Raw genomic sequence first — 18,801 nt, 5'->3', positions numbered from 1 at the left:
CATCCACCCCATTTCCATCCACGACCCCTCTTCTTCCAGAGGGGAGCAGACATTTTACATCATCAGCTTTAACATCAGTTGTTAACAGTGATTTCACACTCAGCCCCTTGCAACAGCAAAAAGCAATGAGGGTTCATACACTCCAGAACTCAAGTTTCCTTCTATCCCACACTGAAAGTGTCTGTGCACATAAAAACTTGAACCCTGATAAAAAACTGAGGAGCATTTGAAATGTTTGCAAACCACTCTTATCAGAAACACGAGCCTAATGATGACAGAACTGACTGGATAAAGGCAAATCAAAATATCTGGACAAAAGAGAAAGGCTAATCTACAAAGGAAGTAAATTTAGATCTCCCTTTTAAAACTGTTACATGCTTTAGAGCTGCAGACTGGGTGTTTGAAAAAAAGAGAATTTCCAGGTCAACCACATAGATTATGCTGCATTAAAAAAGGGATTTGTTCCCAGCTCGGAGCTTCCCAAAGCTGCCCTGCTGCTCCTCAGCGATAACATTCCATCAGAAGGAACCCTGTTCTCCCTGGAATGAAACGGATGCTGCCTCCTCCTCATAAATACATCCCAAGTGCACATCAGCACCGTGACAGAACGTTGCAGCAATTGTGGCCAATTATTCAGATCAGATCTGCTTAACCCAGCGGGGCCCAGGCTGCAGATTGAGCGGTCTGGTGTCAAGGGAAAGAGCACCAAGTGTTTCAGGAAGGCTTCTCCCTCTGACAGAAGGGAGATGATTTGTGAGCTGACAAGGCACAGCTGAAATGTTTTCTAGCCCCAGGGTTCCCCAGTCCTGGTGTGCTGCTCTGGACAAATGGGAATCCTCACTGTGATTCCAAAGCCAGGGATTGGAAGTGCAAAAGAGAAGGTGCTTCAGGGAGTTTGGAGGAGGAAGAGTCAGCAAAGCACGTTTCAAAAAAACCCCTCTGACCCGGTGACAAAGGACAAGAGAAGCCTCCTGTGAGCATCTGCACAACCCCAACAACTCCAAAACAACCTGGATTTACACTTCCAGCTTTCTATTTCAGGCAAAATAATGAAGATAAATCAACCCTTTGCTTCCTTGTTGGCCTTCAGATGCACGTGGGGGCTTCCTCCCAGAACCCACCTGCCAGCACAGCAAACCTCAACCCAGTGCTGCTGCTTGGGAACTGCTCCAAAGGGATGGGGTCTGATCCAGGCTCTGATCCCAGGGCCAGCTGCAGCCCTCTGACAAACACACTGCAATCCCACACGCATTCCAGACCCACGGCAAACACAACAATGACCGGTCCTTTCGGCTGCATCATCGCTCGAGCGGCTTTGAAGCCGAGAAACTTGTGATTCATGTCATTCCAATGTTCCTGAACTTTTAACACTCCCACTCCCAGGGTGAGGCAGCTCCCCTTCCCAGTGAGCCAGAGGGAAAAGGGAGATCCCTTCCCCACCTGCTGAGGGGTTTTGTAGGCTTCCAACTCAGCATATTGTGGGTTCTGTGATCTCATTCCACTCCCTGCAATGGGCAGGGACTCCTTCCACTGGAAGGAGTGGAATCTGTCCAATCTTTCCTGCTCTCAGGGGTCTGGTTCACCACACACTTGACAGCTGGATGGTAACATGCAGGAAATGAAGGTTTTCAGACCTTCCCTGTCACAGCTTGGTCCATAAATTCCATAAATTGTCACAGGGATGAAAACATGACTGACAGGAACACACACACACGTTCACACACGGCATCTGCACGGGTGACCTCCTGACAAAAGCGAGCCCAAACACACAGAGTCACAGAATCAGGGGATTGTTGAGGTTGGAAAAGACTTCCAAGATCATCCAGCCCAACCTTTGTCCCATCCCCACCTTGGCCCCCAGCCCAGAGCACTCAGTGCCACGGCCAGGCCTTCCTTGGGCACCTCCAGGGATGGGGACTCCAAACCTTCCTGGAGCCCATTCCAATCCTTAACAACCCTTTCCAGGAGGAAATTCCTCCTGATATCCAACCTGACCCTCCCCTGGCACAGCTGGAGGCCGTTCCCTCTCCTCCTGTGTCATTACCTGGGAGAAGATCCTGACCCTCATCTGCCTCCCCCCTCCTGTCAGGGAGTTGCAGAGCCAGAAAGTCCCCCCTGAGCCTCCTTTTCTCCAGGCTGAGCCCCCCCAGCTCCCTCAGCCCCTCCTGCTGCTCCAGCCCCTTCCCCAGCTCCACTGCCCCATCAGGAGGGAGAACTTTTCCCATCCTGAGAATCCCCAAGCAGTGAGCTGCAGGGAACGTCATCCCAGGGCTGAAGAGGCCAATTCCATCTCCTGCTGCTCAACTGCCCCAGGGCTCTGGGCACCCCAGCCTTGTCCTCATTCGATGGAGGTGCTACCAGAGCTCCTTTCAGCACTTCCATCCCTCTCCCAGGATCATTCCTGACCTGCCTCCAGAGCAGCACAGGGGTCAGGCTCTTCCCCAGGAATGAATCCACCCCTCTGACTCACAGATTCACTGCAGTGCCACAGCTCTGGAGAACATCAAAGCCCCGACCTTCACAAGGCCTGACTCAACCCGGTGAGGAACCAAACCTGCACCTGCACCCCAAAACACCAGTGGAAAACCTCGCTGTGCCCACAGTGATGCTGCACACCAGCTGTGTGTGCCAGGAAGGCCCCAAAGCGAGGCCCCCTGAGCACGACTTGCCTGGGGAAGCCGTGCTCTCCGACGTGGATCTCTTCCTGGAAGGGCTGCAGTTTGTGCTCTCCGACTGCCTCTGTGAGGGTTTGTCCTGGGCTGGCAAAGTGCCTGAGGAACAGAGAGATGGGGGAAGAGAGGCACAGGAACCATCATTTCACTCTGGCAGTGCCAGTGCAACAGCAAGTGGTCAACGGGAGGTTGCTCTGGTTTGGCTTTTAGGAACGTTTCAGTGCCTGAAGGGTGGAAATGGAACACCAGGAAGGAATTCCTCCCAGGCTGATGGAACAGGTAGGGCAGGGAACAAGCCATGAGTAAAACCAGGTAGTAACTTCAGCATTAGTTTTTATGGAGAGAAAAAAAAAAGAGAAAACCCTCATACTGCTGCCTTCACATTAACCCAATGGCTTCATTCCTTGATTTTCAGGGAAAAGGAATTCTGTGGATTATCTGCACCAACCCCTCTGCTCAAAGCAGGGTCAGCTAGAGCAGGTTGCTCAGGGCCACCATGTCCCACTGGGTTTCTTACACCCTCCAAGGATGCAGATTCCACAACCCTCACTGCATACACTGTTCCTTCTGTGCAAACACAAACACTGTTCTCTTCTGTGCAAACACAACTCCCAGAACTTCAGCCCATTCCCTCTGCCCCTCTCCTGCCACTGGGCACCACCAGCACCAGTGTGGCTCCTCCTGCTTCATTCCCTCCCATCCTGCACATGGACATGCTGGGAAGAGCTCCCTCTGCATCCTCTGCTCCAGGCTGGCCAATCCCAGTTCTATGGATAAATGATCCCAGCTCTCCCAGCTCTCTGATGACTGATTCCAGCTCTCCCAGCTCTCTGGATAAATGATCCCAGCTCTCTGGATGACTGATCCCAGTCTCCCAGATCTCTGGATAAATGATCCCAGTCTCCCAGTCTCTCTGATGACTGATCCCAGCTCTCCCAGTCTCTCTGGATGACTGATCCCAGCTCTCCCAGTCTCTCTGGATGACTGATCCCAGCTCTCCCAGACTCTCTGGATAAATGATCCCAGCTCTCCCAGACTCTCTGGATAAATGATCCCAGCTCTCCCAGCTCTCTCATGACCAGTCAATCCCAGCTCTCCCAGCTCTCTGATGACCAGTCAATCCCAGCTCTCCCAGCTCTCTGATGACTGATTCTAGCTCTCCCAGTTCTATGGATAAATGATCCCAGCTCTCCCAGACTCTCTGATGACTGATCCCAGCTCTCCCAGCTCTCTGGATGACTGATCCCAGTCTCCCAGCTCTCCCAGATTCTCTGGATGACTGATCCCAGCTCTCCCAGTCTCTACGGATAAATGATCCCAGTCTCCCAGCTCTCTCATGACCAATCAACCCCAGCTCTCCCAGTCTCTCTGATGACTGATCCCACCTCTCCCAGCCTGCCTGGATGACACAGACTCCAATCCCCTGCTTGTCTTTGTCTCCACCAGACTCACTGCAGTGTTTCCAAGTCTCTCTTGGACTGGGGATCCCAGAGCCATTCCAGATGTGGCCTCTCCAGGGCAGGGCAGTGGGAATAACACCCCCCTTGACCTGCTGGAGATGCTCTCCAGAACCCAGCTCACCATGCTTTTAAAATTTTAAAACTCTTTAGATTTGTCCCTTTTCATTGCTGCTTTTCCTCCCCAGGGAGGAAAACACAAAAACCCCCAAATATTTCTGTGTCAAACCCCAAATATTTCTGTGTCAGTCCATCAGGGCAGAGCTGTAAAAGCCCCAGGGCCTAAACAAGCGAGGATGATGATTATCTGCACACAAACCAGCACTGCATTTGAGGCACCTGCAGAGCACGTTTCCCTCTGTGTTCTGACTGCACAGGGCTTGCTGTCACTTGCTAAATCCCTGGATGATGCCATGGGGCAGCAGGAAGCACAGTTCCCATCACCTGAGTCAAAGCCATTTTTAGAAAGCCACAAAAATCCCACGACTGCTGCAGGGTGAGGGGACAGGGTTGGCTGTGGCAGCTTTGAGCAAAGACCCATTTCTGTCCCCCTTCCCACACGTAAATATTTTCTTACTGTAATATTTTCTTACTGTATTTCCTTACTTGTTTGATTTTCCTGAAGTTTAAAGAGCCCCAATTACTCCCCAAAGCAAAGGCTGTGGGAGTTGTTAAAATGCCACAGGAAAATCCGTGTGTTGCGATGCTGAAAACGCCAAGACACAAAAAAAAATCCTGAGATCTGAGTGAACTGATGTGTGAAACCCCAGGTAAAGCCCACATGCACGAGGCAGTGTGTGAGGAGATCGTGCAGGGCCTGCAGGAGTCACAAAATCCAGGATGACTCAAGACAGGGTTTTGTTGTTTCCCTTTAAAGCACGGTTGGTGATGAATGAGCTCAGTGCTGCCTGAGCTCCTCCCTCCCTTCCTCACAAACTCCACCCAAGGCAGGCAGTGGGACACTGAAGTTCTGCCCAAAAATCAAGGCCTGAAATTCCCCTGGAATTCCTCTCCACGGGCTTCAGTGGCTCAAGAGAGACCCTGGGGGTGTGCAACCATGGGAGAACCCTTGAATGCACCAACCTGATCTGCCAGAATCCCTGGGAAAATCTCCTTTGAGATCCTGTTTGGAGCCCCAAAGTTTGGGATTGTTGTGATTGTGGGCACCCTCAGCTCCTGGTGGAACACCCGTGATGGGCTCCACTGGAGGAGGGAATGAACAGCAGCACTTTTTTCGAAGGATTCCAACTTCTCAACAGGGCAGAGGGATGGTTTCCTGTTCCACTGATTCTTCTCAACAAGGGCACCATCACAAGGCTCCTCTTGTTATTATTATTATATAACTTTATTTCAATTATTAAAGAGCTCTTAACCCAGGAGTTTCACCTCATTCCAAGCCCCCCTGCCCATCCCTCCAGGCTGGGGGGGCTGCAGGGTGTGCTGGGCTTGCCCAGGGGGTTAAACCAGGAGCAGGGTCTGTCATTCCAAGGTGAATTTTCCCAGTTAAGCAGTGGGAATAAGTGCTCCAAGCAGGAACAGGCTGTAACTCCTGACAGGGAATAAAAAGAGGGAGGAGGCTTTGGAGGCTGTGGGGGTGGTGTTGGTGCTGCTGGCTGGGGGTGGCACAGCCCAGGGGCTGTCATGGCCTCGGGGGACCCCCGACCTGCTCAGTGTCCCCAACCTGCTCAGTGTCCCCCGACCTGCTCAGTGTCCCCTGCCCTGCTCGGTGTCCCCCAATCTGCTCAGTGTCCCTCAATCTGCTCAGTGTCCCCCACCTGCTCAGTGTCCCCCACCCTGCTCAGTGTCCTCCGACCTGCTCAATGTCCCCAATCTGCTCAGTGTCCCCCACCCTGCTCGGTGTCCCCCGCCCTGCTCAGTGTCCCCCAATCTGATCAGTGTCCCTCACCCTGCTCAGTGTCCCCCGCCCTGCTCAGTGTCCCCCGCCCTGCTCAGTGTCCCCGGCCCTGCTCAGTGTCCCCCGCCCTGCTCAGTGTCCCCTGACCCGCTCAGTGTCCCCCACCTGCTCAGTGTCCCCTGACCCGCTCAGTGTCCCCCACCTGCTCAGTGTCCCCTGACCTGCTCAGTGTCCCCCGCCCTGCTCAGTGTCCCCTGACCTGCTCAGTGTCCCCCCACCTGCTCAGTGTCTCCCACCCTGCTCAGTGTCCCTCACCCTGCTCAGTGTCCCCTGACCTGCACAGTGTCCCCCGCCCTGCTCAGTGTCCCCCGCCCTGCTCAGTGTCCCCTGACCCTGCTCAGTGTCCCCCACCTGCTCAGTGTCCCCCGCCCTGCTCAGTGTCCCCTGACCCTGCTCAGTGTCCCCTGATCTGCTCAGTGTCCCCAACCTGCTCAGTGTCCCCCAATCTGCTCAGTGTCCCCCGCCCTGCTCAGTGTCCCCTGATCTGCTCAGTGTCCCCAACCTGCTCAGTGTCCCCCAATCTGCCTCAGTGTCCCCCGCCCTGCTCAGTGTCCCCACCCGCTCAGTGTCCCCCACCCTGCTCAGTGTCCCCCGACCTGCTCAGTGTCCCCCACCCTGCTCGGTGTCCCCTGACCTGCTCGGTGTCCCCTGACCCTCTCAGTGTCCCCCAATCTGCTCAGTGTCCCCCCACCTACTCAGTGTCCCTACCCTGCTCAGTGTCCCCTGACCTGCTCAGTGTCCCCGCCCTGCTCAGTGTCCCCCACCCTGCTCAGTGTCCCCCACCTGCTCAGTGTCCCCCCCTGCTCGGTGTCCCCTGATCTGCTCAGTGTCCCCCACCCTGCTCAGTGTCCCCCATCCTGCTCAGTGTCCCCTGACCCGCTCGGTGTCCTCCAATCTGCTCAGTGTCCCCCAATCTGCTCAGTGTCCCCCGACCTGCTCAGTGTCCCCCAATCTGCTCAGTGTCCCCCGCCCTGCTCAGTGTCCCCCACCCTGCTCAGTGTCCCCCAATCTGCTCAGTGTCCCCCACCCTGCTCAGTGTCCCCCACCCTGCTCAGTGTCCCCCAATCTGCTCAGTGTCCCCTGACCCGCTCAGTGTCCCCTCACCCTGCTCAGTGTCCCCCAATCTGCTCAGTGTCCCCGCCCTGCTCAGTGTCCCCACCTGCTCAGTGTCCCCACCCTGCTCAGTGTCCCCCACCCGCTCAGTGTCCCCACCCTGCTCAGTGTCCCCACCCGCCTCAGTGTCCCCCACCCTGCTCAGTGTCCCCCGACCTTCTCAGTGTCCCCCACCCTGCTCAGTGTCCCCCGCCCTGCTCAGTGTCCCCCACCCTGCTCAGTGTCCCCCACCCTGCTCAGTGTCCCCGCCCTGCTCAGTGTCCCTCACCTGCTCAGTGTCCCCTGATCCGCTCAGTGTCCCCTGACCTGCTCAGTGTCCCCCACCTGCTCAGTGTCCCTCGCCCTGCTCGGTGTCCCCGCCCTGCTCAGTGTCCCCTGACCCGCTCAGTGTCCCCACCCTGCTCGGTGTCCCCCACCCTGCTCAGTGTCCCCCCACCTGCTCAGTGTCCCCTGATCTGCTCAGTGTCCCCTGACCTGCTCAGTGTCCCCCGCCCTGCTCAGTGTCCCCCGACCTGCTCGGTGTCCCCTGACCCGCTCAGTGTCCCCTGACCCGCTCGGTGTCCCCCACCCTGCTCGGTGTCCCCCAATCTGCTCAGTGTCCCCTGACCCGCTCAGTGTCCCCCAATCTGCTCAGTGTCCCCCACCCTGCTCGGTGTCCCCGGCCCTGCTCAGTGTCCCCTGACCTGCTCAGTGTCCCCTGACCTGCTCAGTGTCCCCCACCCTGCTCGGTGTCCCCTGACCTGCTCAGTGTCCCCTGACCCGCTCAGTGTCCCCTGATCTGCTCAGTGTCCCCCACCCTGCTCAGTGTCCCCTGACCCGCTCGGTGTCCCCTGACCCATTCAGTGTCCCCCGCCCTGCTCGGTGTCCCCCACCCTGCTCAGTGTCCCCCACCCTGCTCGGTGTCCCCACACCGCTCAGTGTCCCCTGACCCGCTCAGTGTCCCCCGCCCTGCTCAGTGTCCCCTGACCCGCTCGGTGTCCCCCGCCCTGCTCGGTGTCCCCGGCCCTGCTCAGTGTCCCCTGACCCGCTCGGTGTCCCCCGCCCTTCTCGGTGTCCCCCGCCCCGAGCGGCACACGGCGGAGGAGCGGTGGGGCCGCCAGGGGGCGCTGCTTCCCGCCCGTCCCGGGGGAGGGATCGGGAACGGGACCGGAGGGACACGGGATAGGGACACGGGAATGGGATAGGGATACCGGGATAGGGATACCGGGAACGGGACACGGGATAGGGATACCGGGATTGGGATATCGGGATAGGGATATCGGGATAGGGATATCGAGATAGGGACACCGGGACAGGGATACCGGGATAGGGATACCGGGAGAGGGACACGGGATAGGGATACCGGGATAGGGATACTGGGATAGGGATATTGGGACCGGAGGGACACGGGACAGGGACACGGGATAGGGATACCGGGATAGGGATATCAGGGATAGGGATATCGGGACCGGAGGGACACGGGATAGGGATATCGGGATAGGGATACCGGGACAGGGACACGGGACGGACACGGGACAGGGATACGGGATAGGGATACGGGACAGGGATATCAGGACAGGGACACGGGACAGGGACACGGAGACAGGGACACGGAGACAGGGATACTGGGATAGGGACACATACATGGGATAGGGACACGGACAGGGACACTGGGGCAGGGACACAGGACAGGATATCAGGACAGGGATACCAGGACAGGGACACGGGATAGGGACACTGGGACAAGGACAGAGGATAGGGATACCGGGACACGGGATAGGGACATGGACAGGGACATGGGATAGGGACATGGACAGGGACACGGGATAGGGACATGGACAGGGACATGGGACAGGGATACCGGGATAGGGACAGGGGATAGGGACATGGGACAGGGACACTGGGACAGGGATACCGGGATCCCTCGGGACAGGAACACCAGGACAGGGACCACTGGGACAAGGATACTGGGACACCAGGACAGGGATACTGGAATCCCTCGGGACAGTGACACCGGGACAGTGACACTGGGATCCCTTGGGACAGGGACCACCAGGCCATGGACCACTGGGATCCCTCAGGACAGGGACCACCAGGACCCCCCCAGGTCAGGAACACCAGGACACCCTGGGATAGGGACCACCAGGACCCCCTGGGACAGGAACTACCAGGAGCCCTCATGGCATCACCTGGGATCACCGGGGTCACCCCGAGAGCCCACAGGGTCGTGCTGGACCACGGCGGTTCCTGACAGTGCCGGTTATCCCATGGGAAGTGACCTAAGGGCACCTGTACCCACCCCAGCCCGGGCTGTGTCACCTCACACCCGGCCTGGTGTCTGCACAAGTGCAGCAGCAGCCCCTGGAACTCGGGGGGAACAGGCAACAGTGTCCTACAGTGTCCTACAAACAGCCCTAAAGGTGGGAATTTCCACCTGCACTTCACCCCCCAGGACACCCCAACCTCTGCTGCAGCCTCGTCTGCCCAAACAACTGACACGACTCGTCTCTGACTCAGCCCATCTGAAGATTTCTGGCATCAGCCAATACCACAGAAAGCATCTGCTCGTCCAGCCAGGCCAGGCTGATGTTCACAAGGCTCTGGAGATGAGGCAGGTTTTCATGTGGGATGCTCTGAAATAAAGCATCATGAATATCCTCCAGGGATCCCACAGATCCAGTTTAACCCTTCTGGTGACTCAGCACTTGGAATTTCTCTTTCCAATCATCTCCTCCTTCACACTTCCCCCACCACCTCGAGTAGCTCCAGTGCCAGGGAACAGCACAAGGCAAAGTGAACTTGCCCAAGATGCAGCTGCACCCTCAAAATAAAACATAAACCCCTGAAAAGCCAAAATAAAACCAAGAGAAACCCCCACCACCACCACACAGAGGTGGGCAGGAGGCATCCAAGTGGGAGCACTGCAAGAGGAGGGTCAGGAATGTGAGGAGGGATTTATTCCTGCTCTGTGGGATATCAGTCACAAGCGGGTTGGGACAGGGATTTAAATCTCAAGGGAGAATACAGGCAAGTAGGGGAGGGAGAAGCAGCTCAGACTTCCTTCATTCATCACTAACAGGCAGGAGCACAAGCCACACTCGTCCTTCCCAGGTTATCTGTTCCATGGCCTGGCTGACACATCCATGGTAATTAGCACAAAGTGTGAGAATTATTCCCAAAAACATCTGTACTAAGCAAGTGCAGCACAGAGTGACACTTAGGCCAGTGGGGAAAGTGGGAATAATTTCTTGAAGTCCTAAATTTCACATTAGATTTTTTTTTTCCCCTCTAATATTACGCACATAACAAGTTCAGGGTTTGGAGGGGAGGTGCCACTCTGGGCCACACACAGTCAGCTTTGCTTGAAGCATTTCCCAACCACAAATAAATCCAAAATTTCAAGGTCTGGTCTCAGGCACCCCCAGTATCATCCCCAGGAGCTCAGAAGCTCTGCTGTAGCAGAGATTATCCAAATAACTTTAAATGGAGTTACCAAAGGAATAAGCAACATTTTCTCAGATGGAAATGCTACTCTAAACCAAACCAAGCAGAACCACGGCTTTGGAAGCATCAAAAAAAAAATCGTGAGAAATTCCACCTCATCTCTCCAGGAAGTTAAAATACTAGGGAAAAAGCAAAGAGCTTCCTGTGAGAAAGCATCCTCAGCCCGAGGGCAAGGAAGCAGGAGGAGTCTGTTGGGAAGAGGGACACACACACACACACACAGAGTGCCCCAGGGGCAGATCTGTGTCAGCTCACTGGCAGAGCTCACCAAGCGAGCCAAAGCTCCACCTGCCCCCTCCAGTTTGGTGCAACAGAACCCAGCCAGCCCAGCAGCCAAGCAAGCCCAGGGCTCCCTTACCTGAGAGGGGCTGCAGGGCCTTCTCCAGGGAGGGCTCCTTGCGGAGGGGCCGGCCGAGCGGCGCGTCCTGGCCGCCGAACAGCGCGGGGCTCTCGGGCAGCTTCTTGCGCGCGGCGGCGGCGCCGGCGGGGCCGGGCGCTCGGCAGCTGCCTATTGCACTTGTGAAAAGGTTGGTGTGCTCCTCGGTGCCGGGGGGCTCCGAGCCGGGGGTGAACCCCCCCAGGGACAGGGCCGGGGAGCTGTCGGAGCAGTCGATCTGCAGCGGGGTCTGCAAGCCCAGCGCCAGGGAATTGGACTCGGAGGGCTCCCTCCTGACCCACTGCTCGTCTCTGCTCAGCAAACCCTTCGAAGGCGACAGGTGCGGGCACGCCATGTGGCACCTGTGCTTCTCCTTGTGTTTGTACCTCTCCCCCACGGCCTCCTTCCCGAACCTGTAGCGCTTCAGGGACTCCAGCACCGTTCTGGAGGAGCTGTTGGCCGCGATAGTGTCCATGGCAACCTGCGGCTGCTCCGAGGAGGAGCGGTGCTCCCGGTGCTTGTGGCGGTGCCTGTGCTTGTGCTCCAGCATCCAGCCGTAGGCCATCTCGGGCGGAACGCTGGGGTAGGTGCTCATGGACAGCAGGGGGGTCCTGCTCGTGGTGAGGAAAGCTTCCTGGCGTAAGAGTTTATGCTTCTTCTTGTGGTATTTGGTGGGGTTGAGGAGCAAGTGGCCCGTATGCATGTAGGAAGGCGGAGGCAGGGGGGTCGTGAAAGAAGGGGAGGGCGGAGGAGGGTAAAGAGTCGGGGGGTACCTTCCATAATACCCTAATCCTATGGGAGCAGCTGCCAGGGGGGACGGGGAGTAAGGCATGCCATAGGAGGGGTAGAACCCGGTGCTGGAGAGGGGGAAGCTGAGGCTGTGCATGAAGGGCATTTCCGCCATAGCTTCCCGCATTTTGGGAGGCCTGCCTCTCTTTTTCTTTAAATCGGGTTTCCTAATGTAGTGCAAAGGGTCTAAGGGGAAAGTCGGGTGGGTGTAGAAACTGTTGAAGTTTATCCTAAAAATGGTGGGCAGCAAATCCCGGGGTATAAAATGGTGACTCCGGTGGGTTATTCGGATTTCACTCAACCGGCTTATTAACTCCTCCAGCTCGGCGAGGAAATCGGGGTCCTGCCGGCCCCGCAGCTGAGGGTACTTCTTTTTCCTTTTCCTCTTCTGCCTCTTCATCTTGTCGTAGCTGAGGTAATCGTGGCTGCGGCGCTTGCACTTGTGCTTGTGCTTCTCCTTCAGGTTGCTCAGCACGGTGGAGGTCTCGGGCGGCAGGAGGGACACGTGGTCGAACGAGTGCCTCTTCTTCTTCTGCCCGCAGAACTTCTCCGCCCGGTCCGAGGTGCTGTTGTTGTCGGTGCCGATGCCGCTGTCGCTGGGGATGGTCTCGTCGCTGTGGGACTCGCTCACGGGCGACGGCGTGGCCTCCTTGAGCGAGGTCAGCTCGCTCAGGTGGGAGGGCGAGTTGGGCAGCAGCGTGGGCGGGGACAGCCTCCTCCTGCCCTTGGCCGCTTTCTTCATGGCCAGGGTCTGCACCACGCTGCCCTGGCGCGGGTGCAGGTGCAGGTAGGGCACGGGGCTGGGCTCGATGAACCCCGCGTCGCTGCTCACCGGGCTCTGCCCGCCGCTCACCGCCGACGACTGGGAGCAAACCGGAGACGGCAGCACCTCCGAGGGGTTCCCCGCGGGAGGCAGCAGGTGGGGCAGGACCTGGCCCAGGGAGGCGCCGGGAGCTTGCTGGGCAGACTTCTCCAGCACCGTCAGGCCGGCGGCGCTGCTGGCCAAGAGGCCGTTCAGGACGGCTTTGGGTTTCCTCCCCCTCCTCTTTCCTATGTAGATCGTTCCTTTCTTGCTGACATTGATTTGCTGGCCCAGCTTCGAGCCGAACGTGGCAGCAAGAGTGGACACCGTGTTGTGGAGCTTGGATTGCATCTTCCCTTTGGTATTTGGTTCCACTGTACTGGACAGAATCTGATTCAGGAGTTTCTTTCGCTTCAGAGTTTTCATTTTATTTATTTTTCGAATAATCGTTTTCATTAACTGTCCGTTATTTCTCTTGGCGACTTTTCTGTCTGAGTCGACTTCCAAATCGCTCATGCTGCAAATGCTGGGGCTTTGGACCTCCTCAGGCCCTCGGAGCTGCTCCTTTCTCTCAAAGAACTCCCCAGGTCGATGCTGCTCATTTTCGGGCCCCATCTTGCTCGAGTTCTCCGTTCCAACAAAAGGCGCCACGGACAGGATAGGCGGTTTTGTTTTAATTGATGACCTGATCTGTCTTTTAGGTCTCCCTCTCTTTTTAGGGAAAGGCTGTCCTGATAAGCTCTGCTTCAGGGAGGGAATTTCCACCTCAGGCTGCAAAATGGGAGGCTCTTGCTCTTCTTTCGACTGCACCGAGAACACTTTCGAGGCCGGAATCTTCAGAGTCCTTTTTGGGGGACCCTCGAGCTCCGGCATCTCCTTGGGTTTAGACCTTCCTCTTTTGGGCTTGTACATGTCAGGCAAGAAGTCCTCCGACATACAGAGGCTCGAGGGCTGTTTGTGAGCGCCGTAGAACTTCTGGGCTGGTTTGTCAGCCTCGGCCAGCAGCGCCAGGGACTGCCCACCGGCCTCGTTCAGCTTGGGCAGCTGGTGCTTGACGAACTCGTGCTCCACGAACGGGGACGAGCCGATGTTTTTCAGGAACTTGGCCTGCTCCAGGTTGCTGCTCGACAGAGCACCGTAGGAAATGTTTTTAAAAAGCTCTGACCTCTCCAGCTCCAGGCCCTTCGGAGGTCGGCACGTGCTCCTCGACACCACTTTAGTCCACCGGGGCTTCCTGCCTTTTCTCTTCTTCAGGGGCTTTGACTGCTGGGTGCTGCTCAGGTTCTTGGCTCCTTGGCAGGATTTGTCGGCCGCAGCGATGGCACCGATCTTCAGGAACTGCTTGCTGCTGAACAGGCTGGTAAAACTGACCACGGAGGGGGTGACAGTGGCGTGGATGCTCGTCTCGGCTGCCAAAAGGGGCTTTTTCCCCGTGGAAGGGCTAGTTCGGGAAGTCTCCACGTAGGAAGCCTTCGAATCGCTCAGGTCTTTATCGGCACCTTTAAAATCGGTGCCGAGGGGGTGGTTCAGTGTCCTGCTCAGCCCCAGGATGCTGTCAGAGCAAAAGGGAGTCTTGCCCACGGGCTCTGAGATGCCTTCCAGGAGCTCTGCCGTGGAGCTTAAGTGCAAGGAGTTGGATGGCAGCTGGGAGGAGGAGGAGGAGGAGGATGCCGAGAGGCTCCTGCTCAGGGTGGGGACAGACACGGTGGGGGAAGGGGAGGGGAGATTCCCCTCTCCCACCGCGCTGAACGGGGACTTCGCCGTCGACACCTCCGAGGCGCCTCCCGTCCTGAAGTCTGGTGAAGTGCAATACACTGGGGGCTGCTTCTCGTGCTTGGACGCTTCGTAAATCCCCTTCTCGCTGGAGGGGTAGGAATCCTGGGGGACACACATCCCGTCGCTGAACATCTCCTTGCCCACCTCGGCGATCTCCTTCCGAATGGAAAACTTCTCCAAGAGGCTCTCCTTGCTCTGCCTCACAACGTGCTTCTCGAAGGGCTTGCTGGCAGCGTTTTCCTTCAGTAAATCTGCAGGCTCGTGGCTTTCCAGGCTGCTGAGGCTGGAATTGCAGGGGAGCTTAAAGGGCTCCGAGGTGGGTGTGAGGGAATCTGCCTTCAGCGCCCCAGAGTCCTTGTTGGCCAAACCAGCCGGGCTGCCGATCCCTGCCGGCTTCTTCCCACACTCCTTGCTAACCAATCCCACCGGACTGCTAATTCCTGGCATCTTCCTCCCAGAGTCCTTGCCAACCGGTCCCACCAGGCTGCCAATCCCCGGCGTCTTCCTTCCAGACTCTTTGTTGCTCAGCACCGTCGTATTCCCGGCCCCCGGCATCTTCCTCCCGGAATCCTTGCTCAGCAGACCCGCAGGACTGTTTACCCCCAGCAGCTTCTTCCCAGCAGCGTCCTTGTTAACCAGCCCCGCTGGAACGCCGAATCCCGACCGGCTTCTTGAGAGGCTCCTTGCTGGTCAGCGCAGCCGGAGCGCTGATCCCCGGGAGTTTCCTCCCCACGTCCTTGCTGATCAACCCGACCGCAGAGCTGCTCACCGGCTGCTTCTTCCCAGAGTCCTTGTGGGCCATCCCGGCGGGAGCGCTGATCCCCGGGGGCCTCTTCCCGGGGTCCTTGCTCACCAACCCCACCAAGGGGCCGACCCCTTGGGGCTTCTTGCCGGAGTCTTTGTTCGCCAGGACGGCCGCGCTGCCGATCCCCGGCGGCTTCTTCCCTGAGTCCTTGTTCAGCAGCCCCACGGCGACGCCGGAGCCCGGCAGCTTCTTCCCCAAATCCTTCCCCGCCGTCCCGCTGGGATTGACGGCTCCTGGCGGCTTCTTCCCGGAGTCTTTCACCAGAGCAGAGGCGCTGCCGGTGCTGGGCTTCTTCTGCTTGGCTTTGGAAGACTTGGAGGGGGGACAGGTGGCAATGAGCTGAGCCAGCTTCTCCGTGACGGTCGTCGCTCCGTTCATCTCCGTCCTGTCCTTCAAATCCGAGTTATGGCTGCTGAGAAGGGTGGGAGGAGGTGGCTTGGTGTAATCCGTCATTTCTGAGTGCAACGGGGAGACTTTCTTGGCCAAAGGGGTTGTTTCTGCTTGGACACCTTCCTCCACGTGTAACTCCACTGCTGCCACTTCTCCAGCTTTCTTGTAGGACTTTGAAGGGTCCTAGGAGTCAAAAACCCAACAAAAAAGTCTTTAGGAACAGAGCACAAAGTGTCTCTCTGAGTAAAACAGTATCTTTTTACGTGGAGATGGTTAATATCTGCTCTAGCAACGGGGTAACTGTACAGGTACAGCTTCATGAACCTATCAATTCTAAAGCAAATATTAACAATAAAATATTAAATAATAAAATGTTATATATGTTATAACACATGGATTATGCAAATACTCGACAATATTAATAAATTAATAATATTTAAAGCAAAATCTTGAACCAGTAGACACCTTGAAGCTTTTCTGACGTAAACAAAACCCAAACTCGCTGCCAGCCCTGAAACACAACCCATTTAATCTGCTCCCCTCCTTCCCCCAATTAAAAACATTCTCCCAAAATACTGTTGCTGTTTATTAATAAAAACCCACTGACAACAATGCACTGGGCTATTTATAGTGTGAGAGCTACTTGAAGAGCTCACATGGTGCTGAGCAGCAGCTGAGCAGGGCCCTGTCCCAGGACACCCCCAGCCCCTGCAGCAGCAGCTTCTCCTCCCAGCAGCCCATTGACAGTCAGGAAAACCAGTAAAATAAGATTAAATCAGTCAAATTCGTCTCCTGTTTGCACAGGGACACACGTGGAGCAGCTGAACCAGGGTATTCCATGGCTGCCCCAGCCCTGGAAGTGTCCAAGGCCAGGTTGGACAGGGCTTGGAGCAACCTGGGATTGTGGAACTGGATGAGCTTTATGATCCCTTCCAGCCCAACCCATCCCATGATTCCCATTCCAAACACACACAGTGTGAAAACTTCCTGGCACCCACCACCTCCAGCTCCTGGGAATCCCTGGGATGCCAGAGAGTCACCCAACAGCACTTGCTGGGCAACCTGCAGAGAGTTATAACCCCTTTTCCACGGCCTGAAACCCCAAAAACAACTTTGGAAGGAAACTTTTAATCTCTGTTCAAGGGATTTTAAACACCTCTGAAAAATTCACCTAAATATTGGCTTGGGAGTTAAAACTCCTCAGCCCTGTGTGCTTGCTGAGCCACCAGGGGATCCACAATATTCCTTCTTGCTGTTTATTCCTCCGTGTGCTCCCCCAGTCAGGTCCTGGGGTGCCCTCTGGGGATCCAAAGCCTCAAAGAGCTTGGAAGCCTCAGCAGATATTTAAACAACCAACACACAGCTAAGCAAACCCTTCCAAACCCCGGCTTTGATCTAAGCAAGATGCCAGCATTGGGAAAAACACTGGAGCATCAAACAGGGATCCTCTGAAAGCTGAAGGCAGGTGCCCTGGAAAGCTCCTTTTCTCATCTAGGGGCGATGAATCCTCCAAGCACACGGAAAATTGTTTCAAAGAATGTGAAAAACAGAGCAAGGAACAGCTGGTGAGGTGTCAGAGAGGAGCCAAAAGAGTTCACAGCTTTTCTTCTTTTTCAGCTTTTTGAAAGCCAAAATTCTTATATGGGAAACTTTTTTTCATGTTTTTGGGTTTTTTGACCATAAAACCACCCCAACAAACTCCACAGAGCTCCTTCTTGCAATTCTGTCTTACCAACATTTCAGATTTTTGGCTAAAGTGAATGGGAAGTGTTGCTGTCACTGAGGAGTATCCCACAGGAATATCCTGTGGGATGGAGACTGAGCTCTCCCTCACTCTCTGGGATCCCTAGGCCCAGATCCCAGTTTTCTCTCAGTGCCTGGGATCCCTGGGTCCCTGATCCCAGTTCTCCTTTGATCCCTGGCTCCCTGATCCAGGTTCTCCCTGGGTTCCTGGGATCCCTGGGTCCCTGATCCAAGCTCTCCCTTGGTCCCTGGAAGCCCTGGATCCCTGATATCTGAGCTCTCCCTCAGTCCCTGGGATCCCTAGGCCCAGATCCCAGTTTTCTCTCAATCCCTGGGTTCCTGGGATCCCTGATCCAAGCTCTCCCTAGGATCCCTGATCCAAGCTCTCCCTGGGTCCCTGATCCAAGCTTTCCCTGGGATCCCTGATCCAAGCTCTCCCTGGGTTCCTGGGATCCCTCGCTCCCTGATCCAAGCTCTCCCTGGGGGATTTTTTGGGGCAGAGTTGTGATGTCACAACCTGTGGCTACAGGAACACCCTGTCCCTCAGCCCAGCTCTCCTGTGGCCACTCCAATCCTTTGGAAAGGCTCAGGAATTGCCCCTGGAATACCCTCGAGGCCACAGCTGGATGGTGGAGCAGCCAGGCCTGTCCCAGTGCAGCAGGTCCCTGATTCCCTGGGATAACTCCTGGTGCCCACACGAGCACTCCGTGGGATGGGGAGGACAGACCTGAAGTCCAACCCCACAAAAAAACCCAATTTTTCTGGAAATTCTGTGCCTTGTGAGCCCAGATTTCCAGCCCTGCTCCACGTTGCTCTGGTTTCAGATGGAATGAAAAGGTTCATCTGAGGGCAGAGCTGCTCAAAATGACACCAAAAAGCACTTTGTGCTTTAAAAACCAACCTGTTCCTGGGCCATCTTCAGTTCAGCTGCCTGGCTTAAAAGTGCTGCCCAAAACCTGGAGGTTTCCATAAAACTGGCACCATTCTAAATTTGGGACCGAGCTGAGCTGCAAATTCCAAACCTCCCGTGTGGATTTACGACTTCCAGGCCTGCACCATTCATTTCAGGAATAAAAACTCCAGGCAGTTTTGATACAAACTGTTAATAAGTTACAGCCCATCACTGGTGGCCTTGATGGTCTTAAAGCTCAAATGACTCTGTGGTTCCAGAGTCATCACAGGCACCAACAGCAAAAAAATGACTTTATTCCTTAAAAAAAAGCATCTGTTGTTACAGCACAGTCTCAGGGTTTATCACTACTAGCTCATTATTTACCGTGATGATTACTGGTAATTATTTGCCAAAGGCTTCAGAGTAAATGATCTTTCCCCAGGCCAGGGGTATCCCCTCTCAAATGACACAATTTGGTGACAAATTCACGCTTCTCACCCCAAAACCAACCTGCAAAACCCGAGACAGCCTCAGTTCCACCCGCTGGAACAGCCTGTCAGTAAAAATGCTGTTTGTTATTTCTTTTAA

At 55.8% G+C, this 18,801-nt stretch overlaps 1 protein-coding gene across 1 annotated transcript in view; it reads right to left on the bottom strand.

Moving 5' to 3' along the window:
* Positions 1-18,801, bottom strand: part of ASH1L (ASH1 like histone lysine methyltransferase) — a 58,915-nt gene that overhangs the window by 30,628 nt on the left and 9,486 nt on the right. The window contains 3 exon segments of the mRNA XM_050327791.1: positions 2,670-2,771; positions 10,999-15,037; positions 15,039-15,761. Of these exon segments, the coding sequence (XP_050183748.1) occupies positions 2,670-2,771; positions 10,999-15,037; positions 15,039-15,761 (4,864 nt within the window).

This window comes from Myiozetetes cayanensis, unplaced genomic scaffold (genome assembly GCF_022539395.1).
Source record: "Myiozetetes cayanensis isolate MyiCay16 unplaced genomic scaffold, myiCay2020 scf35, whole genome shotgun sequence".
NCBI lineage: Eukaryota > Metazoa > Chordata > Aves > Passeriformes > Tyrannidae > Myiozetetes > Myiozetetes cayanensis.
This window is presented reverse-complemented; position numbering and strand designations above follow the sequence as displayed.